The following is a 16576-nucleotide window of genomic DNA, read 5'->3' on the forward strand; positions in this document are numbered from 1 at the left end:
TATTTAAAACAGGTCAGGGCTGCGTTTAGTTGCCGTATGGTCTTACCTGTATCCTGAGTTCCCTGTATTGAAGATTGCCTTGTTGCCGACCCTGCTTGACCCTGATTTGTCTGTCTCCTGTTCTGATCCCTGGCTTGTCTGACCATTCTCCTGCTTAACCCTGCACGTTCTGATCTCCTGTTACCGAACCCGACCTGTGACCTGTTTATCCCTCTGCCTGCTGATTTTGTACCACGCCGCCACCACCGTTACCTCCTCGCATCAGGCTCTCACCTGCTACACACCTCCAGCGGTGCTTCTACCTCAGCTGGGTGAACCCAGGGGCCGCGACCTGGTCTCGGCCTGCTCCAAGTCCATCCCCACCATCAGGGGCCCTGGTGAACAGGCAGATTGGGGCTTAGATTCCGCACCCTGGGGGATTCCGGTCTGTGGAGCACTAGAGGCTACCACTGGTAGGAACCTAACAATACTTCTAGTGATTTATATTTTTTCCTCCTGTCTCCATACACCTTAAGTTTTCATAACCCATTATATTGTAAAGGGGGATAACAATGGTCACCCAATATATGAAAAAACACAAATTCTTTAAAAAATATAGATTTAATGTTTAATATAGTTAATTCCTATTCAGTATTTGAACCACATAAATTAATCTTAGAGAAACCCAAGGAAGAAATAACTTTAGCCATCAATGTAAGCTTTAATCAAAGACATCACCTATTGTCCCATGCTACAGAAGGTAATAATATCTTTCTCAAAGGACGCCAGCTTAATGACAATAAAAGATATCTATTTAAATGATCTAAAATAGGGTTAAGAAGCATGCCCATATATACAAAATGTGTATTCATATAAAATTGTCTTAAAATTCAGTGATACAGATGGAGCATCCCGTGTCTGTCGTGTGTTGTTAAATGGTGTGCCATCCAGCCTGTCCAGTGCATCATTCTTTTTTATCAATGTAGGATCCAGGAACCAGTCCAGAGCGACCATTCCTCTCCACTGTCCACCAGCCATCCTCTCCCTCCTCCAGCACATGTACCACATCTCCAGCACTGATATCCAGCTCATCTGCGCTCTGAAAATAACAACAAAAATGGATAATTCCACCCAAACTTGATGTTTCAGCTTTTAGTAGATGCTGATAGGTCAAACTAAGGTTAGAACGAGAGCTTAAACTAAAGCTTTCTTCTTTAGCACCCCATCACCGACTGAAGCTGAGGCACTCAAGGTGTCTCTTTAACCAAAGGAAAGGCTTGCAAAACGGCTTACTTTAAAAATTATAAAGTCTACAATTGCATATTGAGGTTGCCATATTTTAGGGCTTGGACTAGATGCTGAGTGCCAAGGTCCATTATCACCTCTAGCCATTAAAGTATGGGTCAAGGCAAAATAAAAGAAAATATTTAGTACATTTTCCCATGTTCTACCCTTTCTAATATGCTGCATGTACATGTTAATTCCACAAAAAACAGAACTCAACCCATCTCCACACACCTCTCCATTCTTCTCCAGATACATACAGTTGCAAGAAAAAGTATGTGAACCCCTTGGGATTATGTGGAGTTTTGCATGAATTGGGCATAAAATGTGCTCTGAACGTCATCTAAGTCACAACAATAGAAGAACACAGTCTGCTGAACATAATACTACACAAACATTAGATGTTGCCATGGTTTAATTGCACATAACATGTAAACATTCACAGTGCAGGGAGGAAAAAGTATGTGAGGCCCTAGCTTAATGACTTCTCCCAGAGCTAATTGGAGCCAGGAGTGAGCCAACCTTGACTCCAATCAGTGTGTCGATATTGGATGTGTTGCTGACAGCTGTCCTGCCCTTAAAACACACACACCTGTTTTGGGTTTACTGGTTTCAAGAAGCACTGTCTGATGTGAACCATGCCTCGCAGAAAAGAGCTCTCAGAAGACCTACGATCAAGAATTGTTGACTTGCATGAAGCTGGAAAGGGTTACAAAAGTATCTCCAAAAGCCTTGATGTTCATGTGTCCATGGTAAGACAGACTGTCTACAAATGGAGAAAGTTTAGCACTGTTGCTACTCTCCATAGGCGCGGTCGTCCTGTAAAAATGACTGCAAGAGCACAGCGCAGAATGCTGCATGAGGTAAAGAAGAATCCCAGAGTGTCAGCTAAAGACCTACAGAAATCTCTGGCACATGCAAACATTTTTGTTGACACATCTACAATAAGGAAAACATTAAACAAGAATGGAGTACATGGGAGGACACCACGGAGGAAGCCATTGCTGTCCAAAAAGAATATTGTAGCACATTTGAAGTTTGCAAAAGAGCACCTGGATGTTGCACAGCACTACTGGCAAAATATACTGTGGACAGATGAAACCAAGATTGAGTTGTTTGGGAAGAACACACAACACTATGTGTGGAGAAAAAAAGGCACAGCACACCAACATCAAAACCTCATCCCCACTGTAAAACATGGCGGAGGGAGCATCATGGTTTGGGGCTGCTTTGCTGCCTCAGGGCCCGGACGGATTGTTGTCATTGATGGGAAAATGAATTCCAGAGTTTATCAAGACATTTTGCAGGAAAAGGTACGACCATCTGTCCGCCAACTGAAGCTCCGCAGAGGATGAGTGATGCAACAGGACAATGACCCAAAGCATACAAGTAATTCAACAAAACAATGGCTGCAACAGCACAGAATACGCCTTCTGGAGTGGCCCAGTCAGAGTCCTGACCTCAACCCGATTGAAATGCTGTGGCATGACCTTAAGAGAGCGATTCACACCAGACATCCCAAGAATATTGCTACACTAAAACAGTTTTGTGAAGAGGAGTGGTCCAAAATTACTCCAAATCATTGTGCAGGTCTGATCTGCAACTACAGGAAACGTTTGGTTGAGGTTATTGATGCCAAAGGAGGGTCAACCAGTTATTAAGTCCAAAGGTCCACATAGTTTTTCCTCCCTGCACTGTGAATGTTTACATATTATGTGCAATTAAACCATGGCAACATCTAATGTTTGTGTAGTATTATGTTCAGCAGACTGTGTTCTTCTATTGTAGATGACGTTCAGAGCACATTTTATGCCCAATTCATGCAAAACTCCACGTAATCCCAAGGGGTTCACATACTTTTTCTTGCAACTGTACATTGATTTCTTTTCCAGACAGACAATGCTGTGGCCTTCCCTCCCAAGAGCGGGGGTCAGCAACCAGAAGATCTCGATCTACCAGTAGATCAGGACCAGGTGACTAGTAGATCACAGTCTGGGCTGGCTGACCCGCCTTCCCAAAGCATCAAACAGAGTGCAATGCAGAAGGACTACTTGTAAAGTTGGATTTGTAGTAGGGAGCAAGAGCTGCATAAGCCGATGCCTTCTCTGTAGTGCTGGATCCTGTCCCATGTGAAGGGATACCAACTGCACTCCACCTCTTATCCTAGCTAGTGGTCTTCAGAGTGGTGCCAGCAGCAGGAAAGAAGAGATCTTCAGGTCAGGGTGAAGCAATACACTAGGCATAGTAATATAGAGTTCCTTCACACTGATGTCCTGCAGTTTCCCCACACTACAGTGTACCTATGAATAAATGAAGTGTGACTCCTGTGCTACCAATAAACAAAAGGGAAATATACAACCGCTGCTGCTAGCATGTGTTTGTGTTCCCACAACTGTAAAAGTAATAAATATGAAATGCTGCGCTGCTGATAGTAACCGTCAATACATAAACAATATTCAAGTGAATTCAATTCCTAATATTATAAATGTACAAACATGCTCAAAATATTCATAAATAAATAATAATATATGCCTTTTCTCCTAATGGAATAAAATGAATTGTGCATAGAATAGTGGCATAAATAAACCATGAATTCCTATTAAGATCTTTGCTTATAAAACAGTTCAGTCAATCATAGTAAAAAAATGAACTGGTGATGGTGAATATCAACTCCTGCTAAGGTAGTGCCCCAACATCAATCATAGTGCCGACTCCAACACCTCAGTAATCCCAGAACTCTCACCTCAATGGAGATATATATATATTCGCCTGTCGATAATAAATCATATTGCTCCTGCAGAAGGCACCTCCAGCACCTTTTGCCCACTAGGGCTCCTAGTTCTTACTATACACACCAAACTGAGCATGTGCAAAGTGTCTCCACACGATATGTCTTATCAGGAGATAAGAGGGGGACACTGGAAGAAGGGGAGGATCAGAGAAGTCAGGATAAAACAGCCTTTTTACACAATGCAGAGGATTAACCCCTTAGGTTCCACAGTGTGTATAACAAGCATGCTTTACTGCATATACAGACTGACTTTACTGTTGTGGGTTTAGTAACACTTTAAGACATGTTTTCACCTCCCCCGTCCCAACCGCACCCACTTTAGCAGTAGTGTCTAGAGGTGTACATGATGCCTCTATCAGGCATCCGGGATACCACTCTTCCAACCCAACCCATGTAAAGTGTTACACGGCCTCAGTCAGCTCCACTGACCATGTCCACTGACACGTTTCACCTCACCCACCGAGGCTTAGTCATAGACTATGCCTCTATGACTAAGCACTGGTGGGCAAGGCAATATGTGTCAGAGGGCATGATCAGGTTAGTTGCACTGGCTGAGGCTATATAACACTTGTAGAACATGGGTTAGGTTCCAAGAGCGGCATCCCAGATGCTTGATAGAGATACCTCTGGCTATTGGGTTGTACTCAGCTTGAGCACTAATTGATGGTTCAGCTTTCCTCAGGTTTTTCCTAAGCTCAGTGTTATTGTTTGCTTCTCCATGCTGTTGGAAAGTGTCCCTGGCAACATTGTAAGAAGGTCCAATAATCTGAGTTATGAATGATATGTCTGCTTGCCAACCACTAGGTTTATTGCCAGTGGTGCATGCTGAGGAGGTATAAAGATTTGGGAATGACCATGAAAATCTCTCTTTCCTCCCAGACTTTGCCTGTGACTGTTGCTGTGTGTTCTTGTACTTCCAGGCCTGCTTTCTGGGAAAGGCTACAGAAGGGCCCAATCATGGGACCTCGGGCCTAAAGCTGGAGGAAGTGCAGGAAGGTAATTACCTGGATTGGAGCACCAAGGGTGAAACTTTATCAGATGAAGAGTGTCCAGAAGAACTGGGACCAAGCTGTAAACATTGCAAGTTCTGGTGGCTCATTCAAACTGTAAATATGCTGCATAGAACCTGCTTTACAGTCTTAATATTACTGAGTGCCAGTCCATTTTTTGTATTGACTGTTAGTAGTGATACAGAGTGTTAGTAGTGATACAGAAAATGCATTCTGTTATTTTCGGGTGTCATCTGCCCAAACCTCTCTCTCTGAGTTTATTGGTCCTATGATAAACTATAAAATTTTCTAAAATGACAGGCACCCAATTTTCTCCACCTTACAAAGAGTCAACAATGCTGCCCTGAGATGAAATGCTAGCCCATCTAGCAATCTGGGACCCCTAACCACCTTTAGGGGATAAAGCGGTACTCCACATAGAACAGATAAAGCAGATAAAAGAGGGAAGAAACAAAGATTTGCAGAACTGACAGGAAAACCATACCAAAGTTTGAATATTAAATGGGAAACACACCAAACTTAACTAATGCGTTTAGCTACACCCCCAGGGGTGGACTCACAACTCATGGGACCTCCGGGCAATAGGGGATCATGGGGCCCCTGCATCCTTGCCCACACTCAAAAAAAGCCTATAAAAAGGTACCAGGGGTACTTCATGGGGCCCCCTACTGACCCCGGGCCCTTGGGCAGTGCCCGAGTTCTCGAATGGTCAGTCCGCCCCTGTACACCCCTAAGCTAATGTGATACAGAGAACCCGGACAAGTCCTTAGTGTATAGGGCTCCTTACCTGGGCAGCATAATCGTACAGCACAGTAAATTCTTGGCATCCTGTGTCCAAATCATAAGAATCTCTTCTTGGAACTATAGGAATACTTGCATACTCTGAATCTCCAGTCCCTAAAAACGGCAAACAAATAAATATTGTCAAAAGCTTTGCTAGTGTTCTACGAAGTCTGTGGAGAATGTACTGACCTGTTGGTTGACTGTTGAGTTCTGCTAAGTTTTTAACACTTCCACTACAACCATGCAGCAGATTGGAAATCCTAAAACAGTGAAGGAAAGAAAAGACAATGTAAGTTTACTTCATACATCTGCAAAAGTAAAGGGCACTAAGGTTTGGTTCACACTAGCCCACGCTCTGAAAAGCGATCTGTGGTGTGCTGCCTCCCGAAGGTCTGTTTTTTTTTTTTTTTGGCTGAACGGTAATTTAGTACTGCACAGTACTAATGAGTTGGACACAGGGCCTGCACAGTCTTAACAGGAACATATGGCTGTCTAAAAACAAGGTACGTTAAACGATAAAATGTACTGATACAAAGGTTTATCTTTAATACGCAATTTAAGATCAGCCTGTAATAACACAATACATCTGCCTCTAAATTTATGGAGGGTGAGGGGTAGAGCAGAAAGGTATCTTCTTCTTTCATTATTTGATCACATTGTTATATGTTATATATGAGAACGATTAAATACTGCTGTAATATAAAAGCATATTGCACGTGGGTGTACTGGGAGCATGTGTCATCGCTGCATTCGGCCTCGTTAACATGGGCGGGCTAGGGGTTGTACAGACAGTTTTACTGACTGCTGAGCCACAAGTTAAAGTATAACTAAAGGCAAAACTTTTCTTTTGTTTAGGAAAGATTGGAGAGGGATTACAACACCACAGGGCTGTCTTAATACATCATGGGATCCTGGGCAACGTAATGCAGTGGGGCCCCTACTAGCCTGCCCCAATTTATGCACCTACTCTCAAGAATTAAAGTATAAACAGTTAATAGAATTGCCCTCCAGAGGATTTACCTCCCTTCCTGACCAGGCCATTTTTTGCGTTACGGTGCTGCGTTACTTTAACTGACAATTGCGCGGTCATGCTACGCTGCACCCAGATGAAATTTACTTCCTTTTTTCCTACAAATTGAGCTTACTTTTGGTGGTATTTGACCGCCTGTGCGTACTTAATTTTTTATGCTATAAAAAAACAAAAGACCAACAATTTTGAGAAAAAGAAACAATATTTTTGACTTTTTGCTATTAAACATGTCCTGTAATAAAATTTTAAAAATCAAAGTTCTTCATAAATTTAGGGCAAAATGTATTCTGTTACATGTCTTTGCTAAAAAAAAAATCCCGATATGTGTAAATTAATTGGTTTATGTGAACGTCTACATATGGCAGTATAGATACTGGGATTTTTCGGGTTTTTTCCTACTAGTAATGGTGGTGTTCAGTGACTTTTAGTGGCACTGCAGTGGGCATTCTGACACTGGGGGGGGGAACTAACTTGGTGTCACTGACATCCCTAGTGACACCAATACAATGATCAGTGCTAAAAAAACAGCACTGACACTGTACTAATGGCACTGAGCTGGAAGGGGTTAATGTGAGGGACGATCAAAGGGTTAACTGTGTGTAGGGAGTGTTTTACTAGGGGGCATGGGAGGTGTACTTCACTGTAAGCATACTGATCGGGATGGCTGTGCTGTGCACAGCCACCCGAGAAGTTTGCCCGAGCTGACAGGGAGGAAGACTGTTTGTAAACAAAACAGTCGTCCTCCCCATTGGTGATTGTCAGTAATTGTCACCAGCGGGTAATCAGTGGCCGGGACCCGGTGGTTGACATTCGCGGCCGCGCGCGACCCTACCTGGAAATGCAAAATCACGTATACATATGTGATTTTGCGCACCCGTGCCGCCGTGTAGCATTATTTCTGCTATACGGCGGTGGGTAAGCAGTTAAACATATATTTTTAACCCCTTCAGGAGTTATAACTCTCCTTTACTCTATCCAAAATGAAAAAAAAAAAGTTTTGCCTTTAGTTATACTTTAACATGGCCAGCAGCCATGTTAGTACACATTGTCATGATTGCAGTGCTGCAAAATTCATACAACAGGAAATGTTTGGTGGGCAGTTCTGCCATCAAACCCCCAAGTAAATGGGGCAGGACTGCAACTGTGTGTGATGCATGCAGTTGCAGCGCAGTGTTCTAGGCATTCAGTGGTTAAAGTGGTTATAAAGGCTGTTTTTTCTAAATTTCTTAAAATGCCAAACATGTTATACTTACCTGCTCTGTGCAATGAAATTGCACTGAGCGGCCCAAAATCTCCTTTTCTGGGGTGCCCTGCTGGCACTCTGTGCTCCTCCTCTTCCATGTCTGCCCCCATAGCGAGCCACTTGAGAGAGCAGATGTGCAAGCTCACTCCCAAGCTGGGCTGTGTGCGACCATAGACAAACACAGTGCAGCTTAGCCCCAACCTCCCCCCCCTCTCTCTGCCCGCAGGAGCCGCTACTGCTTCTCTGTCCTGTGAATGCAGGAAGAGAGGAGAGGGCTGCTACAGACGGGCATAGCGTTGGATCAACTGAGGACTCAGGTATTAGTGCATTAGTTTTCTTTTTTAGGCTTTCTTTCTTCTATTTTCACCTGGTGATTCAGCCAGCAAGTCTGTTGTTTTTAAAAAGAACAAGCTCTTTTGCAGATGTATCAATTACAGTGATGAGACAAACCATTTACTACTCTCAGGGTAGCTTACAGTGATCAGCTTTTATGTATTAAATATTTTATATTTGTGTAAAACCTTTATCCCAAAAGGAAAAAAAACTGGTACTGTAACTACTTATAAAGTATTAACTGGAATTTGGCTTCAATTTGTTAGTGTATTGAAATCTGCTAGTACATTCAAACACTCCCCTTCCCCAAGACTGACAGATTGCCCCCTGTACTCCTTCATCCAGAGTGGAGGCACTCTAATACAGGAGGTGTGTTACTGGCCAGATCACCAGGTGCAAACAGAGGGGAGAAAATACCCCTGTCAGTGTCAAATGGTGTGTCTCAACCCTCTAACTGTAAGAGAGCTTTTCTGTTAAAAAACACAACAGACCAGGGGCGGACTGACAACTCATGGGGCCCCTGGGCAATAGGGGATCATGGGGCCCCTGTGTCCTTGCCCAAACTCAAAAAAGCCTATGAAAAAGGTACCAGGGGCATCTCATGGGGCCCCCTACTGACCCCTGGCCCTCGGGCAGTGCCCGAGTTTCCAAATGGTCAGTCCGCCCCTGCAACAGACTTACTGGTTGGATTACCAGATTAAAATACAAGAAAGAAAACCTAAAAAGAAAAACTGATGCAGCCACCACATCTAATGATTGGTAAGCTGCAATAAATGACATTATTTTTATTTGGGGCTTATTACTGCTTTAATGGAGGGAATGTAGATAAAAAAATGTTATGACTTCAGAACCACTTTAACACAGGCTGTGAGGAGGTGAAATATCAGCAGCTGTCTGTCAAATGCCTCTGAAAGTGATCCACCACAGATCACTTTTCAGAAGGACGTCAAACACTTGCAGGTCATGTAAACGAGCCCTAACAGCTTATACATTAGAAATGTGAAGCCTCCGCTCCCCATCACTCACCTTTTTATCATTTTACTGCCACCTGGTGTACTTAATCCATTACTGCTCCCTGGAGTCAGTCCATTAGTATAGCTCTCATACAGGACAGGCTCTGGAACAGGAAGGAAGAGATACAGTATATACACAGTCTGCATCAGCCTGTACAGAAATTCATCCCCAATTACCAATCACAGGACAGACCTAAAACGGTTGTATTTCTCTATACATGGCCAGTTGATGGCAACTGCATACCTGGTGGGATACGTCCTATGGTCTTCTCTTGAACAAAGTCATTAATTTCTGTATCCACATCACACTGCTCCAGATTCTGCCTGACAATCTCCAGCATCTAGCATGAGGGGGCAGACACCAGTTATAAGTATTACAATAATAACTATTCAATGGTGGTTGATTACTAAAACCAGAGAGTGCAAAATCTAGTGCAACTCGGCATAGAAACCAATCAGCTTCCAGGTTTTAGGCTGGTCATACATTATACAATTTTCTTGGGATTTAGATTTACCAAAAACCATATAATAGGAGGTCAAACCCAAACAACACTTTCAGTTGTATCCAATTAGGCAGGTCCTTGCACTGCACAGTTGAAGGTAAATCTAAAGGAAATTGGGCAGAAATTGGACAGAAAATTGTATAGTGTATGGCCAGCCTTATTGTCAAAACTTAATTGCACAAGCTAACATTAAAAGCTGATAGGCTACCACACACAGCTGCAGCAGATTCCGAGTGCTCCAACTTGAGTAAATATCTCCCAAGGTTTCTTAAATGTTGGCAAACTGAATTTCTTACCCAACTCCTACATCTACTTAACAATCCTATGAATTTTCACATCACAGTTCCTCGCTCTGCCCAGCACCCCTCACCCCTAATTAGAGTCTCCTTCCTCCAGCTGCATTTTCTAAAATATTAAGTAACAGTGAGACCAATTTAGTGAGAAACTAATGCAGGCCATAGATGGGTCGAAAATTGGCCGATTTTCGCACCGTTAGTGGGTTAATTGGTCAGCCGTTTTTTGGGGTTTTGGCACATATTTTTTATCGGTAAAGTTGTAAAAAAAATCAGCCGATTTTGCCGATCAGCCGATTTTCCTGGCAATGATGGGCAAATCGGCCGATCGTTTTACAGATAAAAAATCTGTGCATGACCCGTGACCTGCAAGAAGAAGAAAAAGAATAAGAAGAAGAAAAAGAAGAGGAAGAAGAAGAAAAAGAAGAAGAAGAAGAAAAAGAAGAAGAAAAAGAAGAATTCCAGTCCGCCATTATATTTTATATGAAAAGTCTTGCGGTTGCAACAATGTATCCATTTGTATCCGAATAAAACCATCCGAAATGGATACATTGTTGCATTCACAAGACTTTTTCATGTCAAATACAATAGCGGAGCTCTCTGCAAGGGACAGAAGTAATTAAATGCCAGCCGTAGACGGGACGAAAATCGGCCGATTTTTTTTTACCATTGGTGGTAATGTCGGCCTATTGAACTACCATTTTTTTTTTTTTTTTTTTTTAAAACAGCCGGTTTTCGACCCGTCTATGGCCTGCATAAGTGTCTTCTCTTTACATGTCAAAAAGTGATATATACTGCCTTACACAAACAGCGTGTCTTCTATGCAATAAAATATAAATAATTACTCAACCATTTAGTGTGTCAACAAAAATAAAAATAATACAAAAAATGGTAGCTGCCCCTTGGAGTGGAAAATCACTTGTGACCATATAAGAAAATTCTGAGGCAGAATTGCATCCAGCCACATCCGGGTCCGGTGACGCCACTTCCACTTCTGGTTTATGGAACACACGCCGACTTCCCTGTTGAGCAGGGCTAGCATCCTGAGCTGAGTGTTTTAGTGCCGAGGATTGGGCACCAACTAATGTGAGTGCAGATTTGGTTGATTTTATTAAATTTTCTTTAATAAACCTACTATACTTTGAGACATTTCTCCTTCTGATTCTTGCTAATCTTGGCTATGGAGTAAATTGGGAGACCATTGAGAAGATATACACTGATGTTTCAAACTATTGGGGACACAAAGCGCATTAAACCTTCTTTTAATTAAGAGGTCATGGATGATTGGTGAGCGCATATATTGTTTTACCCTAGGTTCACACCTGAGCATTTTCTGCAGTGTTTTGCCTTTTGCGGAAATGCAGCACAGTCCATTTAATATGATTTTCTATGGGACATGTTCACATCTCCGCGTTTTCACCTGGTGCATTTTTTTGGAAAGGGTCAGGAACTTTTTTGAATGCAAAACATTGCGCTTTTGGTTCTATAGACTGCAATGGAATTGCTGCAGAAAAGCATTGTATTGCATTTTTGATGCTTTTTGTGTTTTAAATCTGCCTAGCAACAACAAAAATGTAAAAAAAATGTAAAAAAAACCTGCATAAAAAATGCAGGTGCAAAAACGCAAAACGCAATCCAGAAACGGCTCTAACGCAACCTGCATAGGTATGAACCTAGCCTTATGGTGGTGGGACACAAAGGATCTGCATGAAGAAATTTATTTCGCGCCAGAAGATTATGCACCATTGTTTTTGATCTATAACCTGGTGTGGGACTTTTGTTTTTTGTTTTTGATCTTGAATTTGGACTCAATAATTTATATCACTTTTAGGTTTTTACATGTTTCTATCACAGTTGGAATATTGTTCACCTAATATGTATGTTTAGCGCCATACCTTACTTTATTATATGGTCACAACAGTGAGACCCGCTTGTATTGTCTGCCATATATAAGCCAGCTTGGGAACTTTCCACTGGGATTTCAAATATCCCAAATACAGCCACTGGATGGTGAACAGCGTATACCTCCAACTAGAACATCAGTGCCTTACCAGTACATAGGTGTTGATGATGACATATAGTACAAGGCATTATAGGAAGATTATATAAGAACCAAGTAATTAGAATACTAAAGACTTTGCTTAGAAATTATTTGGATTTGTACCTTCATTTAGCTTTATATACCTTCAGTCTGACAGTTCAGCTTGAGTGTCACATTTAGAGTTCCCCTAAAGTCGGACATTTGTTTCCCTTCACCTGTCTGACCTCACACATTGTCTTACTACTGCTGAAGGTGTAAACCAAGTCCAGCTACACAGCCCGGTAATCAATTACATTCCCGTAAAGCCATATTCACATTTATACATTGTAGTAACGTTACCATCCAATGAAAGGTAAGCTGCAATATACAGTATTACATTTTTGGTTTGGGTTTATTACTGCTTTAAGAGCATTCATTGACGCACTGCAATAGCCAGAATAAACATGAATGGGCATTCTAGAAAGCTTTTACAGAGTGTGCTCCATCGAAATGTTGACTGCTTAGCTGTCATCCTGATCCAAGGACTTGCTGCTTTATTCCGACTTGTGCCAAATCAATGACTTAAGCCGGCCATACATGCATAGATTTCTGGCTAAATGAAAGGAATTGAACAGATTCCATCATCTACACTAAACAGCATAGATGGGTGAATCTCACCCGTCAGCTACTGTATTCTGACAACAGGCGCCACTGGTTGTCTGAATGCCTAAACAGTGACTGCATCTTGATTGGGTGCCAACAATTTTCTACCCAGCAACTTCTATTTTTCAAAGGATGTGAATGGTGCTGACTGGGCCACCCACTGATCAAATTGTTCATTCACCATATGGTCAACTGTAGACAAAACAGAAATCAGAGACAGCCAGGCAAATAGCAATTTTAGAGGAAGCCATTTCAGCAATGGATATCTCTGTACAGGTTGCCCTTAACGGAGTCTCTGTTATTTGATACTGTTAAGCACACTGAAGCTACGTTCACACTAGCTTTGTCAGCAGGCATCAGACAGGCATTTGAGAAGTGTTTTTAACACTTCTCCAATGCCTATAAAAATTCTGCACACAGCAGCACACAGTGCTGTTCACACAGAAGCATTAGCATAGTGTCGCATTACATCGCGGCAAAACTGAGACCTCATGTTGAGTCAGGAGGAGTTGAAGCCTCCCATTCAAGTCTAGGGTACCACTCTGTCAGGCGTTTGTGGTGCGGCTGCAAGGCGGTTGCGGAGCGTTAATACCATTTAACTTCATTATAGGAGTTTGTGGTGCGGTTTTAACACTTGGCAAACACCTATCAACCGCCTCAAAACCGAGCATAGGGCGTTTTGGGAGCGTTTGAGGAGCGTTAAAACCGCTTCCCAAACGCCTGTCTAACACCTGTCAAATGCCATAAGGGCGTTTGCAAGAGTTAGAAAAAAAGTCAAGTGTGAACAAACCCTTAGGAGTGTGTAAAAGTGGCAGTAAAGCCCCTCTTGTTTACTTGTACCTACAGGTAAGCCTATGATAAGGTTTACCTGTAGGTACAGTAAATACCTCCTAAACGTGCACCATTTAGGAGATATTTACAATGGTATCAGCCGGTGATGTCACTGGTGCATGCACACTGGGCTCTCAATGGACATGCCGTTCATTGAGAGAGCCATGCCTCGGGCGTGACTCCTGCGTGCATATCCGTTGTTGACGTTATTATGGCTTGGCCAACAAAGCAGCCGAAGCCCGCATACCCGGAAGGAAGACTGGGTGAAGATGGAAGCACTGCAGGGCTTTGTTCTAAGGCAAGTCTTTCATAATGTACTAGAATTCATCACATTATGCTACTATCCTGCAGGGGACCTTCTTTGGAGGGTTTTGTTTCTGTTTACTACCACTGTAAGCTGAGATAAAGTAAAAAAAAGCCAAATGAGAAAATAAATATAAACGTAAGTCAGCCTAAATAATGTAACAATATATAATAAATACATATTATGATGTAGTAATATGTAATGAATAAATATAATAATGTAAGACTCAATATTACTAACAACAACTTACAAAACCATCCATAACTCTGCCCCCAGCTACATCACCAACCTGGTCTCAAAATATCAGCCAAACCACTCTCTTCAATCCTCCCAAGACCTTCTGCTCTCTAGTTCCCGTGTCACCTCCACCCATGTTTGCTTCCAGGACTTTTGCCAAGCTTCTCCCATCCTATGGAACTCACTACCCTAATATGTCCGGCTAGCTCCTAATCTATCCACCTTTAGATGATCCCTGAAAACCTCTCTCTTTAAAGAAGCCTATCCTGCTTCTAACTAGTAAACCGCCTTTTACTTCCTCCATCAGCTCATCCCCCACAGCTATTACCTTTTGTATCACTTAACCTCTCCTCCTAGATTGTAAGCTCTCACGAGCAGGGTCCTCTGTTTCCTCTTGTTCCAAATTGTATTGTAACTGTAACATCTACTGTATGTTCATTTTGTAAACCGTTGTCGCTATATAAATCTTGTATAATAATATTCAGATATAAATTAGATACTGTATATTTTCAGTAAACAAAAACAGGACAATGAGTGCAGACATTGCCTTATAAACAGAAAAAAAAACCTGCCAGTTCAATTGTTCTATCACACTTTGAAATTAATCTGTAGCAATTTCTACCCATATAAATAGCCACACTACAAGAACTGAAAAACATAGGAATAGCAAAGTTTCTACCCCCCCTTCTGGTTACAATTGGTAATGCAGCATGCTTTTTTGATCATACTTTCACCACTGGTAACAGAGAATCTTTACAAAACAATTCTGTTAGATTATCGATTATTACAAGATTGTCTGTAGACACTATGGTATATGGTATGTGTTACCTCGTCATCCTTTACACACTGCATGGAAAACTGATTTGTGTGAACCCAGAGAGAATTGCGCAGTATACTGATTCTATCTCTCTCTTGTTGTTCAAATGCCTAAAACAGAAAAGAAAAACACATTCTATTTACAAACCTAATCAAAGGACACAATCCAAGATTTTAGAGAAAGTTTCATGTCCCATTACCTCACAAGTGCTTGTATGCTCGGTCTCCCATTCAATGCGGGCTTTGTCCAGTAGAGTAATGTTGTTCTTATACAGCTGATCTAGAACAGAATATTCGCAGTATTTCATTAGGTTTACTGTAACCAAAAACTTGTGTTTTCACATTCTAAAATAATGAGTCCACAGCGAATGGACTCTGTAGATCTGGATTCATGTTATGTTTAATCAATGTAATAGGAGCCTGTTAAGTAGCCATGGCTGGATTTCCATCACTGGAGAATGTATTTATACAAAACCCCTGTAATAGGATCATCCCTTATAACAGAAGATTTTCTTCTGTTTTGTCCCTAACCTGGCTTCTGAGCAACATTTAAAGTACATTGGAGAATTAAATTTAAATGGAGTTCAATATCACATGTATTTAAAGGGTAACTCCACTTCCATATGGAAAAAATAATAAATAAAAAAAACAAAAATATACCGGTATATAGCATATACAAGAGCGACACAAATCATATTGACATTAAATGTTTTTAAAAAATTACCTTTCCTTTTTAATCTGAAGCAATGTAATATGTAAAATGCAATGCAATATGGCAGCCTGGAGGCATTCTGTACACAGATGTTGTACAGAACACCCCCCGGACATGTCATTTCCTGCTTGTGTGATTGGCTTACTGATTTTCCCAGAAATCTACACTAAGATACAAGTCAGATTTTGGGCATCCCCTCCAACAAACATGTCATTTTTGGTGAGATACTCCTAAAGGGAAATCAAGGGATGCAGGCTTTGTCACTTTTCTAACTAGAGCCCTGCAGGTGCAGCAGCTGATTGATAATTATAAAGTCACTCCCATACAGATTCACTCTGCACATGGACACAGACAACAGCAATTTATGAAAATAACAAAAGGTAGGAATCTGCAATGAAGTTTTTTAAGACCCTTGCAATGTACATTGATCACCCAGAGGGGATTTTCTTTTTCTCAATAAAAGTGGAGTTACTCCTTAACCACGTCCCATCCAGGCCATGTATATAAACTGCCGGATGGGAGCAGTGCAGGGGCGGGTTGTTGTTCATAAATGACAACCCACCATTTTGAACTATGCATGCTCCCTGGGAGCGCGTGCCACCATGATCTGGTGCCCTCTGTGTGAGGTCCCGATCATGTGATCACTGATTGGCCAATCAGTGATCACATGAATAGTAGTTCTGACTTCATTGCTTACTACATGTGAAATCTGTGAATGATCACAGAGATCA

The 16576-nt window shown here is 41.8% G+C and overlaps 1 protein-coding gene across 2 annotated transcripts in view; it reads right to left on the reverse strand.

The window, feature by feature from the left end:
• Nucleotides 1–581: 581 nt before the first annotated feature.
• PSTPIP1 (proline-serine-threonine phosphatase interacting protein 1) overlaps nucleotides 582–16576 on the reverse strand; it is an 86817-nt gene continuing 70822 nt past the window's right edge. For both annotated transcript variants that reach the window (XM_089655288.1, XM_089655287.1), the window contains 7 exons: nucleotides 15334–15413; nucleotides 15146–15244; nucleotides 9711–9807; nucleotides 9480–9570; nucleotides 6037–6107; nucleotides 5852–5961; nucleotides 582–1078 (listed from right to left, as the gene is read on the reverse strand). In XM_089655288.1, the coding sequence (XP_089511414.1) occupies nucleotides 944–1078; nucleotides 5852–5961; nucleotides 6037–6107; nucleotides 9480–9570; nucleotides 9711–9807; nucleotides 15146–15244; nucleotides 15334–15413 (683 nt within the window). In that variant the 3' untranslated portion in view covers nucleotides 582–943. The remainder of the gene's footprint in view (nucleotides 1079–5851; nucleotides 5962–6036; nucleotides 6108–9479; nucleotides 9571–9710; nucleotides 9808–15145; nucleotides 15245–15333; nucleotides 15414–16576) is intronic.

This window comes from Staurois parvus, unplaced genomic scaffold (assembly GCF_062004578.1).
Source record: "Staurois parvus isolate SC_StPar_1 unplaced genomic scaffold, SC_StPar_1.0 ptg000832l, whole genome shotgun sequence".
NCBI lineage: Eukaryota > Metazoa > Chordata > Amphibia > Anura > Ranidae > Staurois > Staurois parvus.